This window comes from Cannabis sativa, chromosome 3 (assembly GCF_029168945.1).
Source record: "Cannabis sativa cultivar Pink pepper isolate KNU-18-1 chromosome 3, ASM2916894v1, whole genome shotgun sequence".
Lineage (NCBI taxonomy): Eukaryota > Viridiplantae > Streptophyta > Magnoliopsida > Rosales > Cannabaceae > Cannabis > Cannabis sativa.
Window position 1 is genome coordinate 1,104,899 of NC_083603.1, and position 19,351 is coordinate 1,124,249.

General features: G+C 35.7%; 3 protein-coding genes across 3 annotated transcripts; all 3 read left to right on the forward strand.

Annotated features, from left to right (window-relative positions):
- Positions 1-322: 322 nt before the first annotated feature.
- On the forward strand, positions 323-4,508 carry LOC115709482 (putative disease resistance RPP13-like protein 1). The gene is made up of 5 exons (XM_061111427.1): positions 323-452; positions 645-2,976; positions 3,068-3,111; positions 3,393-3,679; positions 3,790-4,508. The coding sequence occupies exon 2, from the start codon at positions 932-934 to the stop codon at positions 2,120-2,122; it is 1,191 nt and encodes a 396-aa protein (XP_060967410.1). The 5' UTR covers positions 323-452; positions 645-931; the 3' UTR covers positions 2,123-2,976; positions 3,068-3,111; positions 3,393-3,679; positions 3,790-4,508.
- Positions 2,417-3,927, forward strand: LOC133035519 (disease resistance protein RGA2-like). Its single transcript, XM_061111356.1, has 4 exons — positions 2,417-2,703; positions 2,782-2,976; positions 3,434-3,560; positions 3,790-3,927. The coding sequence occupies exons 1-4, from the start codon at positions 2,417-2,419 to the stop codon at positions 3,925-3,927; spliced, it is 747 nt and encodes a 248-aa protein (XP_060967339.1).
- Positions 4,509-6,913: 2,405 nt separating the features above from the next.
- LOC115709722 (putative disease resistance RPP13-like protein 1) lies at positions 6,914-12,604 on the forward strand. Its single transcript, XM_061111426.1, has 3 exons — positions 6,914-7,281; positions 8,953-11,671; positions 12,009-12,604. The coding sequence occupies exons 1-2, from the start codon at positions 6,940-6,942 to the stop codon at positions 11,668-11,670; spliced, it is 3,060 nt and encodes a 1,019-aa protein (XP_060967409.1). The 5' UTR covers positions 6,914-6,939; the 3' UTR covers position 11,671; positions 12,009-12,604.
- The last annotated feature ends 6,747 nt before the right edge of the window (positions 12,605-19,351 follow it).

A 19,351-nucleotide genomic window follows, 5' to 3' on the forward strand; every position in this document is an offset into this window, starting at 1 on the left:
TTGTAAACTAAACCATATATGCTACTAAGCTCACTCACTGAGCTCTGTTTACTAACTCAAAATTTTCACCAACTCATATTATTTCTCTCTCTATTTCTTGTTTTCAATATCTGATGGCTGAATTGGTTGGAGGTGCACTTCTCTCTGCTTTGCTTAATCCCTTGGTGAACAAGTTAACTACTGAGATGAAAGACTTCTTCAAAGGAAAAGATGTCGTTCTCAAGCTGTTGAAGAAGTTCAAAACTCTGCTGTCCTCGGCTGATCTGCTGCTCATTGATGCCGAGGAGAAGCTCATCAAAGACCCAAGAGTGAGGAAGTGGCTTGATGATCTCAAGGATGCCATTTATGACGCTGATGACTTGGTTTACAAGATCGACACTGAAGCATGGCGAAACAAACTTGAAGGTGGTGGTCCTCATGAATCTCGTAGCGGCTGCACTTGTACTAGTAAGGTACTAATATTATGCTCTGTCATGAGATTGGCTAGAAAATATTCTAAGATTTACTATGCTTTAGACATAGTTATTTTGAGTGTATATTAGTTAGGTTATATCCAACTCAATGTTTTTTTTTTCTATGATCAACCAACCCAATGTATGAGTCTTTTTCTTTGACACCCCTAACAGTTATTGTATAATACTCAGGCACTCATGAGACTCATCTCGTCAACTCCTTTAACTACTTTTGATAAGACCATAAAACCTGAGATAGAAGAGACACTTGAGAAATTGAAGCTTCTCCTAGACAATAAAGATCTTGGTTTGGAACGTGTGAAGAATCATAAGCTTCCAAAGAGGGTATGTGCTCCATCTCTAGATGAAAATGATATTTATGGAAGGGACAATGAGAAAGAAGAGATTATTAAGTTGCTTATGTCGAATGACAACACGACTGGGGGTGCTGACAAATTTTCGTGATTCCCATAGTTGGAATGGGTGGTATTGGAAAGACTACTCTTGCTCAACTTGTTTTCAAGGACAAGAGAGTCAACAAAACGTTCGACACGAAAGAATGGATTACAGTGGGGGATGACAAAGTTGACTGTTTGAAAGTGATGAAACTGGTTATCGAGAAGGTAACTTCTAAAAAATGTAAGATTGAGGAGCCATATGATCTTCAAGAAGAAGTAAAGAAGGTTCTGAGAGTGAAGAAGTTTTTGTTTGTTGTTGACGATGTCTGGGATGAGGATCCTTCCAAGTGGGATGTCTTGAACAACTGTTTCAAATCAGGGTTGCATGGAAGCAGGATCATTGTGACAACTCGGAGTGTAGCTGTTGCAACGATTATGAAAACAGGGTCAACTTTTGAACTAGGAAGAATAAATGAGGCTGCTAGTTGGCAATTATTTGCAAAACATGCTTCACTTGTTGTGGACTCAAATGATTACTTGGATCTCAAACAAGTTGGGGAAAAAATAGTGGACAAATGCAAGGGCCTTCCTTTAGCAATAACATCAATGGGTTGTCTCTTAAGAGGGAGGCAGAAAAAGAAGGAATGGAACAACATCCTAAACAGTGATATATGGGAGTTGTATGATAGAAAGGAAGTTAAAATCCTTCCAGCTTTGTGGTTGAGTTATTTTAATCTACGCCCAGAATTGAAGCAATGTTTCGCTTACTGCTCCCTATTTCCAAAAGATTATCATTTCAGAAAAGGGGAGATGGTGTTGTTATGGATGGCCGAAGGTCTTTTACAGTCTGCAAATGAAAAGAGAGTAGAAGAAGTTGGAGAAGAGTATTTCGAAGATCTAATTTCTATGTCATTTTTTCAACCATCAAATAAGGATCAAGGGTACCCGACTTTTCTCATGCATGATCTTATCCATGATTTGGCAATATTTGTTTCTAGTGAATTTTGTTTAATGATGGATAATAGAAGTAAATGTGCTCACAAGGTTCGTCATTTTTCATACATGCAAAGATGTGCAAAGACCGATAACCCGAAGGAATTTGAGGATTTATTTAAAGCTAAATGCTTGCGCACCATATTGTGGGAACAAGATTTAAGCCAACAGTTAAGGATGTTAAAGATTGAGGAGTTGGACAAGTCATTCCCAGGCTTGAGAGTACTATCCTTATATGATTATAGCATCCCAAGTTTCCTGATTCAGTCGGCAATTTGAAGTATTTAAGATATTTGAAGTTATATTGTCTTGAGATTAAAGAGATACCTAATACAATATGTAAGTTGTATAATTTGGAGACACTATTGTTAGAGTTTACATGTGTTACTAGATTACCAACCGATATAGGAAATTTAATCAAGTTGCGACGTCTTGGTGCTCCCTTCTCATTAGAAGGGATGCCATTGCAATTGGGGAAGCTACAAAATCTTCAAACACTGAATAGATTTGTTGTGGGAAGAAATAGTGATTGTGGTGGTATTGAATTGTTGAAAGAGTTTCAAGATCTACAAAATGTTGGTAGGCGAAATTTCAGATGCTGCAGCACCATTAGTAAAGAGTAAGAAGTTGCACAAAGAAAGAGAGGTACTCAATGCCCTCCAGCCTCATCCAAACTTAAAGAAACTAAAGATAGAGTACTATAGTGGCAACAGTTTCCCAAATTGGATGGGAGATGATCGCTGTTTGTCTAATTTAGTAAGCCTGACCATTACATGGTGTTCTAATTGCACCTTCTTGCCGTCGTTGGGACAGCTGCCTTCTCTTAAAGATCTCTTTTCATTAGTTGTTGTGGTGGGGTGGTGAGAATAAATTCCGAGTTTTATTGTTCAAACAAAGCCTTTATTCTTTAGATCTTTGGAGACCTTGGAATTTTTAAGTTTGGATAAGCTGGAAGAGTGGTCATTTATCGAAGGTGGGGTATTTCCTCGCCTTAAGAAACTGAGGATTGAAAGCTGTCATTATCTCCGATGCTTGCCGAAAGAACTACCCGCTTCTCTTTCTGATCTATGCATCCGTACTTGTCCATTATTGCTCACATTCCAAATATCACTGTCGATGGCGAGAATATATAGGTATTACTGTTTTCTCTTCTCTTCTGTCCTAATTGTTTAAAAGCTTTATTGAATATTGAATCAAATAGTCTTCAATTTGTGTCCGTTTTAGGTTGTGTTGTGCTGTGTGTTCAAGTTCAACACTCCCAGTCCCAGGTATTATATTTTGCTAAAAATAAGTAATAATTATAATGGTTGTGAGATGTTTGACACAATCAATTTATGTTTTTATTGACAAATTTTGAAAACACAAGAAAATGAGATTACACTTGATAAAATCTGTTAGGTTTGTGACTGTGGTCTCTTGTTTTAAATCAATTTAGAACATTCTTTCTAGCCTATTTGACACCATCAATTTTTCTGTTTTTATTGAAATATTTAAAATACAATTGCTCATTCTGTTTCTTTTCAATCTATTAATTAGTCTGTTTTTGCAGGTATAAATGCTTCTGAGTGATTTGTATGTTTGTTGCTGAAGAATGGAAGAAGTCAGTTACCACCAAATAAAACGTGAGTTGGAAGAGACACTGGGGAAATTGAAACTTCTTCTAGACAACAAAGATCTTGGTTTGGACCGTGTGAAAAATTATAAGAAGCCAGAGAGGGTATGTGAAAAATTATGGTAGGATATGCGTCTGTGGTCGTTAGGAAACTATAAATGATGGAAGAATTTTCAACACCAGACTCAACCTCTGTAGTTGACTTCGATTTTGATGAATCTAAGGTAACTTGAATACATCAACAAATCATTGAATAAGTGTTAACTGAAACTTGCTTACACTTATAGTTCATGATTTTCTTTCCTATGCTAGTGACATTGTTTACATTTCATAGATTGTTGGCTTACTTGGCACTCGTATATGTATAAGGAGGCGAGATGGGGCAAGAAGTGTATTTCCTCCCCGTGAGGGTACCTTTTCCAAGGCTTTATGTATGCGCACTGCGCAGTGGCGGACCCAGAATTTAAAGTGAGGGGGGGCGTAAATAAATTTAAAAAGGAAATATAAAGTGTAGTTAATGGGGTTTGAACCTTTACCCTCTAACCTATTCACCAACTACCTTAACCATTATACTAAGGTTACTATTATGTCTATAAATATCATCTTTTAATACAAATATATGTTGTAACTAATTAAAATACATATACATTTTTTTCTCGATTTTTTTTTTCAGGGGGGCGACTGCCCCCCTCGCTACAATGTGGGTCCGCCCCTGTGTATGCGGTATGGTGGTTCATCCTCTCATTTTCACTTAGCCATTTTATAAAAATGCAGTAAATTATTATGAAATTTTAGTTAGAAATATAATTGATGATCACTGCTCAAGTTAAGCCCAAAAATGTGCATCGCTTGGAACTGAGCAGCTTCGCCTTCTCAGTCATGTCTAAAGTTTGAGTATGGTGTGTGATTAGAGTGGTGTCATTAATTTTACTTTGTAGAAGAGGTTGATTGAGACCATTGTTAATGTTTTGTACTACCATCCATTGTTACTTTCTTTTGAAGAATTGTCTATACAAATACAATTAGTTTTTCTTTCTTGGTTGTATCCATTATTGGAGAAGCTTAATTTATCATTTCTTGTTGTAACATTCATACAAGATTGCTAAATGAATAAAATTTCATACATGCAGAGATTTAAATCACTGTTTTATTTTTCAATGGATCAGTTTTACCTTGTTTCCCTGAAAATTGAAATAGCAGATTCTAAATGTAGAGCTCTTAGACACAATTATTTTCTTACAAATCTTTTCATGCCATAATTGTTAAAAGTTAATGTTTTTTATATGCATAATTAAGAAATGCCACAAATGTGTTTATCGTTTAACATTTGCTTTCTTGAAATTTCATTTTCATTATGTTGGATATTTTTAGCCTATTTTTTAAATTATTTTTAGAGTTAATTTTCTTTTTCATTGTTACTTTTTAGAATAGAATTACGCTTGTTTTCTTTAATTTAAAGTTTCTACACTTAAAATGTATGAATGGGTCAAATTTCAAAAAAAGATGATCTATAAAATAGAGAAAATTGTGCAAAAAATAAAGCTGAAATATTAAGCCTGAATTCGACTATGATCTGATCAGATTTTAGAAAAAGTCAAAACATAAAAGTTATAGATCTCTATTTCAGCTTTCCGGAACATCTTGAATCGTCAAATTCTGAGCAATATCGAGAGAGTTATGACCAAAATACTATCAGTAGTTCTAGTAGAAAATTTCTGAAAAAAAAAAGATAAAAAAATAGCGAAAAAAAAGATAACTTTTCAAGTAGAGTTGCGATTTTTTTTTTTTAATTTAAATTTTAAATCTTTTTAGTATCTTTTAAGTAACTCTGTTAACCTATATAAACACATTATTATTAGTGTTTTTAGTACGTTTTCAGAGCTAAAAAAAACTCATAAACTCTTAATTTGCAAGCAGTTTAGGAGTACGAAAATTGGAGAGCAAAATCAACCTGGAAGGCTTTTTCTACGGGGTTTTCAACATTTTTTTCTTCTTCTATTTCGAATTAATAGGTGTAAATTTTCTACGATGAACATGAGTAGCTAAATAGTTTATTAGTGTTTAGATGAATATTGTTTGACATTGATTTATGGTGTTAATGTGATTTAATTTTCTTCAAATTTCTATATATTCTATTTCATTCGTACGTAATTACTTATAATTGCCTGATCACTAATTAAATGTTTATGATTTTGATGCAAAATCTGATAAGTGAGTGTCAATTATGCTATAATGAAATAGAAACAAATTTCGATGTAGGACGAGAGTACTTATATGGTTTGGATAACTTATAGGGTTTCTGTGTTTAATGCCTTTTACATGTTTAATTTATCATGAGAGTAGAAAATTTGCATGTAATTGAGATTTATATATCTGAAAAGACTATAAATTACTTGAGTAAACCTGCTATTGCATAGAATTTGGTAATAGGAATTAAATCATGTTAAACCATATCAATAGATACAATTGAAATCGAAAATCCTAAATTTTAATTATTGTTAATTTACCTATTTATTATTTGCTTCTTATTTTTACTGTTTCTTTATTATTAATTTTAATTTTCTCTTAATTTTGATATAGACAAATAAAAATAAAGATTTAATTTTAAAGTACTTAACTATAATCCTTGTGGGATTGACCTTACTCTTTGTGAGTCTATTATTTGTTTACGATACGTTTACTTGCGTGTTGAAATGACCAGAACACATTACGAGTTGATCATATGTTCTTGCTTAATTTAATAGCCTGATTATGTTGATTTCTGCTCATCATAGATAAGTTTCAGTTGCAGGTGTTCTCTTAGATAAATGAATGTGAATATCATAAGAATAGTTACTCTTAAGATATATAAATTAACCTCATGATCAAATTAACCTTATGATCAAATTAACCTCATGCTTATTAATTTGATCATAAGGTTAATCTCTACTCTACTTGTTAAGGCCTTTCAAATTAATAGCTTCCATTCAAAGTGAATGTGAATGAACATATTGTGAACACAACACAAGCTATTACTCTAAATCATGTCCCGAATCGACAGGCTTCTGTATTAACCTTGGATTGGCACACAAACTTGGATACCTTTGTGTGTTTTAGCAGAATATAATGTATCAAAGATTGCTAAACTTTGATACACTAGCTGTTAATTAAGACAGCTGGCTTAACTAATTGGTGGCTTATTTTTATAATTAAATAGTGTTGACTATCAAATTTATTTATATTAATTAAAATGATCAAATCTCAAAGTTTGATCTCTTCTATTTATTTATATTATATAATCAAAGACGTGAAGGCACATGTAATTACTTATAATTAGCCATGCAGCTACCACCACTAATATTCAATTAACATATATATAATTAAGTTATATCAAACAAACTCCTAATAATCAAACTCATATATATATGCTTTTGAATTATTACTTTGTGTTCATCAATCAATCAATCTTTTCTGTAATCCTTTTCTGAGTTTCTGAAGATCTGATATGGCTGAATTGGTTGGAGGAGCTCTTCTCTCTGCTTTGCTCAATCCATTGGTGAACAAGTTAACTACTGAGGTGAAGGACTTCTTCAAAGGAAAAGATGCCATTCTCAAGCTGTTGAAGGAGCTCAAAACTTTGCTGTCCTCTGCTGATCTGCTGCTCATTGATGCTGAGGAGAAGCTCATCAAAGACCCAAGAGTAAGGAAGTGGCTTGATGATCTCAAAGATGTCATTTATGATGCAGACGACTTGGTTTACAAGATCGACACTGAAGCATCACAAAACGAGCTGGAAGGTGGTGGTGGTCTTCATGACTCTCATAATGGCTGCACTTGTACTAGTAAGGTACTAATAAATCAATTACCTTTACGATTAAAATAAAATAATAGTTTAACCTTGTGTAAATCAGTTTATTCAAGTTATATTTCAATCCACCCATTGGATATCAACTGGTTGGTTTTTTTCGATTTGGTTTAGGCAGTTTATTTAGAATTGAGTGTGTTGTAAACATACAACACAATCAATGTTTGGTAGATTCTATCTCAGAAAGCAATGAACAACAAAATAAACCAGGAACAGAATAAAAGAAATGGACAAAACACAACAAAGGTTATACTGGTTCGGCCTAATCAATAGCCTACTCTAGTTTCTCCAAGAGGTTCCACTTTGAGCAAAACAATCTGTTACAAACTTGTCTTAGATAAACAGAGATTGATCTGGGAACACAACATGTATAAGACTTAGATGAGAAACCAGAGAACCTTTTTACACCCAAGAACTTGAACAATCACTCAAACCTCACAACTCTCCTCTCACATCCCATACAAATCTCTCAAAAGTGTTTCCCAAACCCCTTCTCTCAATTCTCTCTCTAGATCTCAATTGCTCTCTCTTTCTCCTCTTTTTCTTTTGACTTTCTCACCCTTTGAAAATGAGGATGGACTTCAGAGTATAGAGGTATTAATTGGTCTGCAACACCAAATACCAAGAAAGCCCTTAACTGAGCCTGGAACAAAACTTAACAACCCAGACCAATCTGGCAAGTTGTTAGTTGAAACTGATAGGTTTATGAGAATTACACACCACAAGTTGTTCATAAGTTTCAAACAATGTTGAAACTCATTAAAAGTAAGAATCTTCGTACCTGTACCAGCAGGATTTTCTTCAATTGACACCTTGTGAAGTTCAATAGTCCCTTATTCAATCTGATCCCTTATCTGAAATAGTCTCACATCTATGTGTTTTGATCTTTCATGATACACACTTCATTTGTTTCTGTCATATTGAACTATTTTAGTACTATCTCCAAGTAGTAACTTTGAGATACCTTACCTTGTGGCATTTTCTATCTCTGAATATATCAATGCCTAAGACCTTCATCTCAAATTCTCCTTTCAAAACCTTCTTGAGCTTGTCAATCTTGCTAGAATCTGTTCCCATTATTAGCATATCATCGACATAAACACTTTGAGTGTTTCTCATTCCTAGATTTATGTAGGGAGTGGAAAACACTGTTGTAATAGAGCCAATAGCTTTTCATTTTGCTTTGCGTTTTCTTTCTTGTACAAATTTATCTTTTACTTCTTTGTTAACCAAGATTTTCTATACATTTAGAGGTGATAATAAGACAATGACCTCTATCTCTCTGTTTTTTTTTAAGTCCATAGATGGACTTTCAAAAAGCAAACCAGTTTCCTTCCTTCAGATTCCACCTTGAATCCTTCGGTTTGTGTCATGTAAATGGTCTCTTCAGAATATATGTGTATTTTTCTGCAACACCAAATATCAAGAAAGCTCTTAATTGAGTCTGTCAAAAAACTTAACAACCCAGGCTTTTTGGCAAGTTGTTATTTGAAACTATTAGGTTTATGAGAATTACACACCACAGAGTTTATAAAAGAAAAAAAAGAGTAAAAAAATCACACCCCTAATAGTTATTGTATGAGTCTTTTTCAATATATGGGGATATAATGCAATTACTCACTCTTTGTTGCATGCAAACATAATACTTGTCAGGCACTCATGAGACTCATCTCATCAACTCCTTTAACTTCTTTTGATAAGAACATAAAACCCGAGATAGAAGAGACACTTGAGAAACTGAAGCTTCTTCTGGACAATAAGGATCTTGGTTTGGAACGTGTAAAAAATCATAAGAAGCCAGAGAGGGTATGTGGTCCTTTGGTGGAAGAATCTGATGTTTATGGAAGGGATGTTGATAAAGAAGCTATTGTTAAGTTGCTTTTGTCGGATAAATTTTCTGTGATTCCCATAGTGGGGATGGGCGGTATTGGAAAGACTACTCTTGCTCAACTTGTATACAATGACGCGAGAGTCACTAAAATGTTTGATACCAGAGTCTGGGTCACTGTGGGAGACGATGACAAAGTGAATAGTTCTAAAGTGATGAAAACAATTATTCTAAAGGTTAAATCAGCCAAATGTAAATTTGAAGAGGAGTTTGAAGTTTTAAATGAAGTCAAGGAGGTTTTGACTGGGAAGAAGTTTCTCATCATTCTTGATGATGTTTGGGATGAAGATAGCAACAGATGGGATGTCATAAAAAGTGTCTTTCAATCAGGGTTACATGGAAGCAAGATTATTGTGACAACACGGAGCAATAAGGTTGCTTCAATTATGGAAACTAAGCCAACATCAACTTATTCCCTAAGCACTATATCGTTTGACAAAGGTTGGCAGCTGTTTGTTAGACGTGCAGCAATCGATGTGAACATGCACGAGTATGCTGATCTACAAGTAATTGGTCGAAAAATTGTTGAGAAGTGTAATGGGCTTCCTCTAGCTATAAAATCACTTGGGGGACTTTTACGTGGGAAACAAAATAAGGAGGATTGGGATGACATATTAAACAACGATATATGGGGTTTGTATGAGAGTGAGAGTGTTGATATTCTTCCAGCTTTATGGCTGAGTTATTTTTACTTACCTTCACATTTGAAGTCTTGTTTCTCTTATTGTGCTATATTTCCTAAAGATTATGAATACAATGAAGAAGATATGATCTTATTGTGGATGGCCGAAGGTCTTTTACTTCCTAAGAAGGGAGTGAGAATTGAAGAAATCGGAAAGAAGTACTTCAAAGATCTAATCTCAATGTCAATTTTTCAACCATCAAATAAGGATGGGTATGAGAAGGAACCAACTTTTCACATGCATGATCTTGTACATGATTTGGCAATATTTGTTTCTGGTGAGTTTTGTTATATGATGAATAATTTGAGTAAATGTTCTCACAAGGTTCGTCATTTTTCGTACGTACAAGAATGTGCGAAAGTCGATGACCCTAATGAAATTGAGGAGTTATTTAAAGTTAAGTGCTTGCGCACCATATTGTGGCAACAAGATTCAAGGGTTGATGCTTGTCTAAAGTTGTTAAAAATGGAGGACTTGCATAAGTCATTCCGAGGCTTGAGAGTACTATCCATATATGATGATCAGATTACAAAGCTTCCTGATTCAATAGGAAAATTGAAGTATTTAAGATATTTGAAGTTAGATTGTCAAAAGATTGAGGAGATACCTAATACAATTTGTAACTTGTATAATTTGGAGACACTATTGTTGGAGAAATGTAAGAAAATTACTCAACTACCAATTGATGTAGGAAATTTAATCAAGTTGAGACATCTTAGTGTTCCTATGTATTCATTAGAAGAGATGCCGCTGCAATTGGGGAAGCTACAAAATCTGCAAACCCTTAATAATTTTGTTGTTGGAAAAAATAGAGATTCTAATGGCATTAAGTTGTTGAAAGAGTTTCAAGATCTACACGGGGGTCTTTCTATTAAAGGACTACAAAATGTTTGTATCCTTGAGGAAGTTTCAGATGCAGTTCCATTTTTAAAGAGTAAGAAGTTTCTTAGTCGACTATCTTTAGCATGGGATTATCGCTATGAACCTGAATTTGATGAGTTGCACAAAGAAAGAGAGCTACTCAGTGCCCTCCAGCCTCATCCAAATCTGAAGAAACTTGAGATTTGGTCCTACAAAGGCAACAACTTCCCAAATTGGATGGGAGATCATCGCTGCTTGTCTAATTTAGTAAGTTTGGAGATGGTAAGTTGTAGTAATTGCAGCTTCTTGCCGTCGTTGGGACAACTGCCTTCTCTCAAAGACCTTTTCATTAGGAGTTGTGGTGGTGTGGTGAGAATAGATTCAGAGTTTTATTGTTCTTCTTCTTCTGTTGCAATACAAACAAAGCCCTTATTCTTTAGATCTTTGGAGTCCTTGAAATTTGAGAATTTGGAGAAGTTTAAAGAGTGGTCATTTATGGAAGGTGGAGTTTTTCCTCGTCTTAAAAATCTTTATTTTAGTAGATGCACGAGACTGAAAGTGACATTGTTAGCAGAATATTTTCCGTCATTGACAGATCTTGAAATAGTTGATTGTGAGGAACTAATACCATTAATACTCCCAAGAGCTCAACTCATGCAGGCCCCTTTGATCACTTTAAAGAAGATTAGAATTGTCAATTGTGTCAACTTGACGCACTTAGACGAGGCGACCTTTCAGCACCTCACCTCCCTTGAGAAGTTGACAATTGGACGTTGTTTTAACCTCCGATGCTTGCCAAAAGAACTACCCACTTCTCTTTCTGAACTACACATTTATAATTGTTCATGGCTAACACCACTACTCCAGAGGGAGACAGGGGAGGACTGGCCAATTATTGCTCACATCCCAAATATCTTTCTCAATCACAAGAAAATATAGGGTATATTACTCTTCTTTTCTATTTTTTTTGTTAATTTATTTTATATTTTCTGATGTTCTGGTGTTGTAGATTTATATCAACATATTTTAAAATAACAATAATGACTGTGAGATGATTAATATGTTTCAAAAACCTTAGCTAAAGAGGGTGCTTGCTTGGAATTTAAATAATCATATGAAATTATAAGGTACAAATCTATTTGAAAGAAGAAAAAAAGTTAATCTGAACCCGTTTGAATGATAATAACATTAGTTGGTGGCATTCAAAGAAGCTTTAATTTTCTACTATTTGTGCATGCTTTTGGTTTTCAGTGAAATTACTATGTTTGTTTTTGCAGGGTCCAACCATAAATGATTTGCATGTTTGTTGCTGAGGACTAATTGGATTGAGTTGAAGAATACAACAAGTCAACAACACAGTAGTTACCACCAAATAAACACATGATTTGTCTAATCTCGAAGAGTGGTCAGTTATCGAAGGTGGAGTTTTTCCTCATCTTAAGAATCTTTATTTCCATCAATGCAAGAGACTCAAAGTTACATTGTTAGGAGATTATTTTCCTTCATTGACAGAGCTTCAAATTGATGGTTGTGAGCAACTAACACCATTATTACTCCCAAGAGCTCAGCTCATGCATGCCCTTTTGATCAGTTTAAAGAAGATTATAATCGAAGGTTGTCACTTCTTGACGCACTTAGATGAGGCGGCCTTTCAGCACCTCACCTCCCTTGAGGAGTTGACGATTAGTATGTGTCAAAACCTCCAACGGTTGCCAAAAGAACTACCCACTTCTCTTTCTGAGCTAATCATTTACTGTTGTCCATTGCTAAGACCACGAGTCGAGAGGGACACAAGGAGAAGTGGCCAATTATTGCTCGCATCCCAAATATCACTCTTGATCGGAAGAAAATATAGGTATGATAGTTTGACTCTTTTTTTGGGTTATATATTTTGCGATGTGTAACTTTATTTATGTGTATGTATTGTATATAGCAGATTTATTGGAAGAAGCTATCTCCTATACTTGTTCTGCTCATTTTAATTATTTACTTATATTTTGCTAAAAAGAAATAATAATAATGGTTGTGAGATGTTTGACAGTCAAATTTATGTTTTTATTGACATATTCAAAAAATGCAAGAAACTGAGACTGAATGGCATAAATAAAATGAAATCAATTTATAACATTCTTTCTAGCCTATTTGACACCATCAATTTTTCTGTTTTTATTGAAATATTTAAAATACAATTGCTCATTCTGTTTCTTTTCAATCTATTAATTAGTCTGTTTTTGCAGGTATAAATGCTTCTGAGTGATTTGTATGTTTCAGTTACCACCAAATAAACACATATGAATAAGATTTGCTTACTTTTAGTTTGAGTGACTATTAGAGTACTGTTATTGTAACATATATGTGGTGTTTAGTTCAACCATTTTATGTTTTATCTTTTGCTGATGTGTCACCAACTGTTTTGACAGTTGGTACCCGAGTTAGTTGTTTCAACAAACGACCAACTTCACATACTATAAATAGACCTTGTAACACACTTTTTAGTTATGTTGTAAAATTAGATTTTAGTAATAAAGGAATGAAAAGGAGGGATGTTTAAGGGAACTAAGAGCAACTGATCTTGGTTCCCTATTGGTGAGGTTCATTGTAATTTCTTCTCATCCTTTCTTCATTGTATGTACTGTTTTCAACATCAATAAAAGGTCTATGTTTATCAACTCTTGGTGTTAATTTTCTCTTTGAATTGATCTTTAAGTTGCTGGTTATATCAGCACAGTTTGTGATCAAACTGTGTTGGTTATTTGTGCTTGTTTTTGGTTGCTGCATTGTGTTCTTGAGAGTGATTCATTCACTACAATATATATATTCATTGGGTTCTCCATTTTCTCTTATTCTTATTCTTATTCTTTTTTTTTTTGAAGATTATTTGTCTATGCAATTGCTTTGACTAATTTTTGTCTATGTAATTGTAACAAGAATTACTGAAGTTGTTATTGCAGAGTGAGTATATTAGTGTATACCACGGTTAAGGGACTTTTGAGATTAATGATAAAACAGAGGTTGTGGGCCATTTATGCATAAACATATATAATGTTACAAAGAGAGGATTAGAAGTGCCTAAATTTGATTCAGTATTATGTTGAACACCACAACACGTGAAAAACGTAATTACTTTATTATTGAAAAAGCAATTACACCAAGACTTGAACACTTTAACTTGATCACAATACACACCAAGCACTCACTCTTTATTTTATCACTAGACACCTTTACTACACACTTGTGTATAACTCACACTTTTGAAAGATTTTAGGGACACTTTAGAACACACTCTCACTCTTTTGAACACACTTTGAACACTCTTGTTGGATGCACAACTTGAAGACCCATGACCCCTATTTATACTACTCAAAAGAAACCAACTATAATATTCTAGATAATTCTAACTAATTGTGTTACTAAAATATTCTTGAAACTTCTAATGACTACTACTCTCTATGATTCTAGAAAATTCTATAATATTACCAAAATGATAGAAAGTTCTAGATACTTGTAGAGTAGGTGTTGATCTTTAACACTCCCCCTCAACACCAACTCTTCATACTGAGTTGGTCTCTCAGCTTCTGAAATCGCGTTGTGCTAAGTCCTTTAGTGAATAAGTCTGCTACTTGATCTTCGCTCTTCACTTGGTGCATCTCTAATTCTTCTTGAAGTACTTTCTCCCTGAGAAAATGGTAATGCACCTCCACATGCTTTGTTCGAGCATGAAATACCGGATTCTCTGCTAGACGAATAGCAGACTGATTGTCACAATATAGTGGCACTGCAGAATCTGTAGATTGGTGTAGATCCTTCATTAGTTGCATCAACCACGTACTCTCTTGAGCTGCCATTGCTGCTGCTCTATACTCTGCTTCTGTGGTTGACAAAGACACTGTTGGTTGCCTTTTGCTACACCAAGACACTACTCCAGATCCAATCTTGAATACATACCCAGTAGTTGATCGTCGGGTATCATGATCTCCAGCATAATCAGCATCGCAGTAGCCAATGATCTTAACCTCATCCCCTTTCTTATAGAAGAGACCATAGTTAATGGTATCTTTGACATACCTCAGTATTCGTCGTACTACTTCCAAATGTGGCTTCTTTGGTTGCTGCATATATCGACTTACTACTCCAACTGCATAAGAAATATCTGGTCGAGTCAATGTAAGGTAGATTAGACTTCCCACCAGTTGTCGATACATTGCTCCATCTTGCAAGTCCTTCCCAGCATGAGCACATAGCTTAGCATTGGCTTCCATAGGTGTTGAGATGGGCTTGCACTCGAGCATTCCAAATCTTTGCAGCAAATCTTTAGCATACTTTTGTTGACAGAGAAATAAGCCTTCCTCAGTTCGATCAACTTCTAATCCAAGGAAGTGTTTCAATTCTCCAAGCTCCTTCATTTGAAAGCGTACTGATAGGTTCTCTTTTGTTTGATAAATTTCTGCATCATCATCTCCAGTGATAATGAGATCATCGACATATACCAGAACAATTGCGATCTTTGCTTCCTTTACTTTGACGAATAAGCTTGAATCTGCATGTGCCATGGAATATCCGCTTTCTACTAAAAACTCAGCAATCTTTCCATACCATGCTCGTGGAGCTTGCTTTAATCCATAGAGCGCCTTTTTCAGTTTGCAAACATAGTCAGGATGTGCTTTATCCTCAAATCCTCTTGGTTGCACCATGTATATCTCTCGATCCAGTTCTCCATGTAGAAAGGCATTCTTCACATCCATCTGCCATAGCCTCCAGTCTTTACTAGCTGCAAGTGCTAACAGAACTCGCACTGTTGTAATTTTAGCGACTGGGCTAAATGTCTCGTCATAATCTAGCCCATATTGTTGAGAGAATCCTCGAGCAACTAACCGAGCCTTGTATCTCTCAATTGAACCATCAAGACGAGTTTTTACCTTGTAGACCCATTTGCACGAAATGGGTTTCACTTCCTTCGGCTTTGGTACCAACTCCCAATTCTGATTCTTTGCTAGCGCACGTATTTCTTCTTTCATAGCTCCTAGCCACTTGGAGTTTTGGTATGCCTCTTCATATGACTCTGGTTCTTTGAACTTTTCTTCTTCAGCTACAGCAGCATTAGCATATTTTGGATTTGGCTTTCGCGCTCTTGTTGATCTCCGAAGTTCTGGTTGACTATCATCATCTCCTTCTCTTTGATGCACCCCTGTTTGCCAGGGATTCTGAGGTGCCTCATCCTCGCTGTTTTCTTCTTCATCTGTATCTTGTGTTATAGGTAACTCAACAATTTGCTTCCCCATTTTCTTCTGCAATTCATCTTCCATTTCTCTAGAATCTGGTAATGCTTCCTTTTGCGATGACCACCATGATGATGCCTCATCGAAGACCACATTCCTTGATGTATAACACTTTCCAGTTGTAGGGTCGCAACATCTCCACCCTTTTCGTTGGCTGTCGTATCCCACAAAGATACATCGTATCGCCTTCTTGTCAAATTTGCTACGTAGGTGGCTTGGCACGAATACGTAGCACACACAACCAAATACTCGAAAGTGACTTACTGCAGGTTTACAAGCCCACAGTTTTTCAAAGGGTGAAACGAACCCTAACTTAGCCTGGGGAAGCCTATTGATTACATGAGCGGCTGTCTTCATACCTTCAGCCCAAAATTTCCCTGGAACATTCTTTGCATGTAGCATGCTTCGACATGTTTCTGCAAGATGGCGATTTTTCCTCTCGGCTATTCCATTCTGTTGTGGCGTATTTGCACATGTGAATTGATGGCGTATGCGGCATTCTCGAAGATACTCAGAAAATTCATCTGAGGTATATTCGCCACCGTTGTCTGTTCGGAGACATTGGATCTTCTTGCCGACTTCTCCTTCTACTATTTCTTTAAACTCTTTAAATTTTAAAAAAGTTTCGGATTTTTCTTTCATAAAGAAAACCCATACGTACCTTGAGAAGTCGTCGATGAATGTAACCATGTACCGCATGCCGCTGATTGATGGTTGTTTGACTCGCCCAAACACGTCAGAATGGACCAGCTCCAATGGTGCTTTAGCTTTGAACTTTGAATCTTCATACGGTAATTGATGCGCCTTACCGTATTGGCAGCCAGCACATATAGTCTCTGTTCTGACCTCAAGTTGAGGAAGACCTTTCAGCATAGACTTCTTCATCATCACCTTGAGTTTATGATAACTAACATGTCCTAGCCTTGCATGCCACAAATCTGTTGTTTCATTCTTCCGAGTCTTGTCTACATAAGCGGACTCTGCTGACATTACATAGACAGACTCTAAGCGTCGTCCTCTCATCATCGGTGTTCCAGAGATTTCAAGATCTTGGTAGATCTTGACATCTTGAGGACCGAATACGACATGGTGACCTGTCGCCGTAAGTTGCGCCACTGATAGCAAGTTTTTCTTCATCCCAGGTACATGGTAGACATCCTGGAGTGAAACTTCTTTTGGGCTGAATCTCGGGATGATTGTTGTTTTACCGATGTGCGCGATCGGTAATCTTGAGTTGTTGGCTGTCACCACAACGCGACCACCTTTATATTCTGTCATATCTTGCAGCTTCTCTTCATCTCCTGTCATATGATTTGAGCAGCCAGAGTCGACTATCCAATCGTTATTGTAGTCGATCTTTCCTGGAACAGAAGCTGTCAAAGCTAATTCTTCTTCCTCCACTGCGAATGATGCTTCTGCGTCCCATTCTTCATCGCTTGTTCTTTCTGCATTTGATGTGGCTGCATTGCCTTCTGCAGTTTTCTTCTTGAACCAACAACTTTTAGCCATGTGGCCATACTTGCCACAGTTGTAGCATTTTCCATCAAATTTATTGTTATTCTTTGATTGACCACCCCGTTTGTCTTTATTCTGAGCTCCCCCTGTTTGGGAGCTCCCATGATGACTATCCTTGTCATCATGTTTTCTAGTATTTCTACTAGTATTTGGTCGGGGTCGTCCTTTCTTATCTCTACTAAAGAGTGCTTCTTCATCACTCTTTAATGAGACTCCAGACGTTTGCTTAGCTAACGCTTCTTGGTCAGCTAGCAAGTTTTCTAACTCAACAAGAGAAGGTTGGCTTGGCCAACCTTGTATTGCAGCAATAAAAGTTCTATATTCCGGCCTTAATCCATGAATAATAATTCTTCTAATTCTAGCATCTGACATGCCAGCACCAGAGTCTAATGCAGAGATTTCGCGACAAAGAGATTTTACCTTGCTATCGTCATGTCGCGCTGCCTGATTGAGAGAAGCTCATTCTCCAGAAGCTGTAATCTTGTATCATTCTTCTTGGTGAACAACGATGCAAAAGTATCCCATGCTTCCTTCGGTGTCTTCGCCGGCCTGATGTGCTCCAACATCTCATCTTCGACTGTGGTTCGAATCGCAAACATGGCTTTGCCCGCTTTAATCTTCCATTTCTTTAAAGCGGATGCATCCTCCGGTTGTGTGACTTCATTGCCACCAACGATCTCCCATAAGTCTTGGCCTTGGAGATATGCCTCCATGTGCATCGACCACGTGTTGTAATTTTGGTTGTTAAGTTTCTTAATTCCGCCGACCACTTGAAGGTCACCCATCGTGCAAACTCTATAGTACTAAACCACACACGATCACTCTAAGAAACTCAACAAAGGACTCTTTCGGAACGAACTCGATCCGGCTCTGATACCACTTGTTGAACACCACAACACGTGAAAAACGTAATTACTTTATTATTGAAAAAGCAATTACACCAAGACTTGAACACTTTAACTTGATCACAATACACACCAAGCACTCACTCTTTATTTTATCACTAGACACCTTTACTACACACTTGTGTATAACTCACACTTTTGAAAGATTTTAGGGACACTTTAGAACACACTCTCACTCTTTTGAACACACTTTGAACACTCTTGTTGGATGCACAACTTGAAGACCCATGACCCCTATTTATACTACTCAAAAGAAACCAACTATAATATTCTAGATAATTCTAACTAATTGTGTTACTAAAATATTCTTGAAACTTCTAATGACTACTACTCTCTATGATTCTAGAAAATTCTATAATATTACCAAAATGATAGAAAGTTCTAGATACTTGTAGAGTAGGTGTTGATCTTTAACATATTATTCTAATGAGGATGGGGTTGTAATGTTTGAAGAGTTTGGAAAGAAGGGTTGTAAGTTGGTGTTATGACAAACAATAAGATACTAAAATGATATTAAATTAACAGTTATAATTAAAGTAAAGTTGGAAAGCAATTATTATAAATCTTATCAATGTCAATGGTACTACATTAAGTCTTTCTTTTGCAATATTAATCTATGAAGAGTATTCTGCATTTATACATGTCATTTTATGATTAACTTCCAATTAATGATTGAAGCTTTGGTATGCACTTGCTAAAATACTACTGCTTAGAATGTGTTTTTGTGGATTTTTATCTTTAAATAAAAGACTAATGATTTTGTAGTTAAAGACCACATATTAATGGTGCTCCAAGTTCTATTTTGCTACGCAAATATTTCACTCTTAATTACATTAATCCTTTCTGTGGTGTCACTCACTGTGTAGCACTAAATATGTAAGTAATTTTAATTAAAGACTTACTTTAGAAAAAGAAAGATTCCAA